Source organism: Centroberyx affinis, unplaced genomic scaffold (genome assembly GCF_046629955.1).
Source record: "Centroberyx affinis isolate AG114_WGS23_722 - 3 ecotype Tasmania unplaced genomic scaffold, CSIRO-AGI_Caff_v1 ptg002983l_1, whole genome shotgun sequence".
NCBI classification, from domain to species: Eukaryota; Metazoa; Chordata; class Actinopteri; order Beryciformes; family Berycidae; genus Centroberyx; species Centroberyx affinis.
Genome location: NW_027281089.1, coordinates 4,673 through 7,500, shown reverse-complemented (window position 1 = coordinate 7,500; position 2,828 = coordinate 4,673). Strand labels below are relative to the sequence as shown.

Below are 2,828 nucleotides of genomic sequence, written 5' to 3'. Positions count from 1 at the left end.
AGCAGATTTTTGAGTTAACAAGTTTGACTGACTGAATGACTCTCTCTCTCTCTCTCTCTCTCTCTCTCTCTCTCTCTCTCTCTCTCCCCCCCCCTCCCCTCCCCTCCCCCCCTCTCACCCAGCAGCAGGTTGACCAGTACTTCTTGTCCAGCCAGTGTGTTGCTCCTCCAGAGGCAGATCAGCGTGCCGCAGACCCAGGTCAGAGCGTGTCCGCTGAGCGCCAGCAGCGTCACCATGGAGCGCAGCGGGGCGGCGGTGCTGCGCGGCCCGGCGCACACGCTCAGACGCTTCGACAGGCTGATGTCGATGGCCAGCAGGGAGTTGATGGCGATGCCGCGGAACGACGGGTTCAGCTGCATGCAGTCCTGCTCCGGCAGCCGGGGCGCCTCCTTCGCCCCGCCCTCTGCTCCTGAACCTCCATCCTGCGACTCCCTCGCTCCCCTAGGAGCAGAACAACAAGGAGGAGTCAGACTGGTAGGAGCAGAACAACAAGGAGGAGACAGACTGGTAGGAGCAGAACAACAAGGAGGAGACAGACTGGTAGGAGCAGAACAAAAAGGAGGAGTCAGACTGATAGGAGTGGAACAACAAGGAGGAGTCAGGCTGATAGGAGCAGAACAACAACAAGGAGGAGACAGACTGGTAGGAGCAGAACAACAAGGAGGAGTCACACTGGTAGGAGCGGAACAACAAGGAGGAGACAGGCTGGTAGGAGCAGAACAACAAGGAGGAGTCACACTGGTAGAAGCGGAACAACAATGAGGAGACAGGCTGGTAGGAGCAGAACAACAAGGAGGAGTCAGACTGGTAGAAGCGGAACAACAAGGAGGAGACAGACTGGTAGGAGCGGAACAACAAGGAGACAGACTGATAGGAGCGGAACAACAAGGAGGAGTCAGACTGGTAGGAGCGGAACAACAAGGAGGAGTCTGGTAGGAGCAGAACAACAAGGAGACAGACTGGTAGGAGCAGAACAACAAGGAGGAGACAGACTAATAGGAGCAGAACAACAAGGAGACAGACTGGTAGGAGCAGAACAACAAGGAGACAGACTGGTAGGAGCAGAACAACAAGGAGACAGACTGGTAGGAGCAGAACAACAAGGAGGAGTCAGACTGATAGGAGCAGAACAACAAGGAGGAGTCAGATGACATCATATTAACAGTGTTTCTGATGTAAAGTTAGTGCTGGGAACAGCATGAGGAATTCATCCTAACAATTGATAAAGCATCAAGGAGGCTGCTGAAGTTTCTGAACTGACCTGACCTGCAGTCTGTCTGCAGGTTTCATCAAGTTCAAAAAAATATTTTTTTTAAAATGACACATTTCATGTCACATGCCAAACTGAGATGACACCTGACATCTGAATGTAAAACATGTTACAGGTTAATATTCAAGTCGTGACTCATCTGAAGACATTTGCAGTTTTTGAAATAGTTTTGTTTTTGAAGATGGAATAGAAACACAATTTTCATATCAATATTTTCCCAAAATGGATATATACTGTTTGGGAATTAAATGCTTCATATCTCACTAGAGAGGCAACATTGACAAAACACCTAACTGTATTCAGCTGGATTTAAGAGTTTTCAAGGCCTTTAATTTAGAAAACTCTGCTTCAGGTGTTTTAAGACATTCTAAAGACGGTGGCCTTTGACCTTATGATGACACGGCTCATTGACTCCCATTCATTCCGCCTGCCCCGACTTCCCATCGTCCATCATCCATGATCATCAAAAGCCACGCTGACCTCCTTACTGTTTCTCGTTTGTAATGTTGGTGTTGATGTAGAAAATGAAGCTTCTCCTACTGTTGACCTCATTGTAAGTTTAAAGTCACAGAATGTAAATGTATTTGTGATGGCAGCCTGACCCTCAGACAGAACCAGGAGACACATGAAGTAACTACAGAGCGTCAGAGCAGATCCTTCTCTCCTGGGTCAGTTTTAAAGCAGGACAGACGGACGAACAGCCGCTCTGCCCGTGACGCTCTAAATGTCAGCTGTGCTGTTCGGGGGAGGGGTCGCCGTCTTACCTCGCTCCTCCGTCGTCCTGCTGACTCAGGCTCTGCTGTCTGGAGGCTCCGCGCCGCGACCCTCCGCCCCCCCGAGCCTCCCCCGCCACGTGCCTCAGCGGCTGGTTCAGCGACAGAAACTCCGGCCGGTTCAGGACGTTGTTGCGGTCCCGGTCCCGGGCCCGGCTCCGCGCCTGGCTGCCAGGCATGATGGGTAACAGACGGCCGGTAGATCCTCCGGTAGCGGCGCGGCGTGTCGGTGCGGTCCGGTGTCACGGCGTGTCGGTGTGCCGTGCGGCCGGCTCTGTGCTGTGACAGCAGGCGGAGCGGATCTGGAGCTGGAGACTCAGTTCTGCTATAAATAGAGCAGCTGGCCTTCTTCTGCCTCCTCACTGTCAGCTGTTCACTACTGAGGCTGCTGCTGCACTCTGGAAAAACACAGCATTCACCAACATAACATAATACACCATACCATATCGTATCATACCATAATACCATAACATACCAAACCATAACACCACACCACTGTTCTTCGCAATACAACATAATACAACAAAACTCAACATAACACAATGCAACGTAACAACACAATGAAGTGTAATGTAACACAATGCAACACAAAACAATGCAACACAAAACAATGCAACACAAAACAATGCAACACAATGCAACAACACAACACAACACACTATAACACAACGCAACACAATGCAGCACAATGCAACAACACAATGAAGCGTAATGTAACACAATGCAACGTAACAACACAGCACAACGCAATGTAATACAACGCAACATAACACAACAAAACAACG

General features: G+C 50.2%; 1 protein-coding gene across 2 annotated transcripts in view; it reads right to left on the bottom strand.

Annotated features, from left to right (window-relative positions):
* The window catches only part of LOC139658927 (inactive phospholipid phosphatase 7-like), a 4,101-nt gene extending 1,879 nt beyond the window's left edge, over positions 1 to 2,222 (bottom strand). The window contains exons 1-2 of one of the 2 annotated variants that reach the window (XM_071537114.1): positions 2,035 to 2,222; positions 119 to 441 (exon numbers count right to left, since the gene is read on the bottom strand). In XM_071537114.1, the coding sequence (XP_071393215.1) occupies positions 119 to 441; positions 2,035 to 2,222 (511 nt within the window). The remainder of the gene's footprint in view (positions 1 to 118; positions 442 to 2,034) is intronic. The other variant, XM_071537115.1, reaches the window with a different exon arrangement.
* Positions 2,223 to 2,828: the final 606 nt, after the last annotated feature.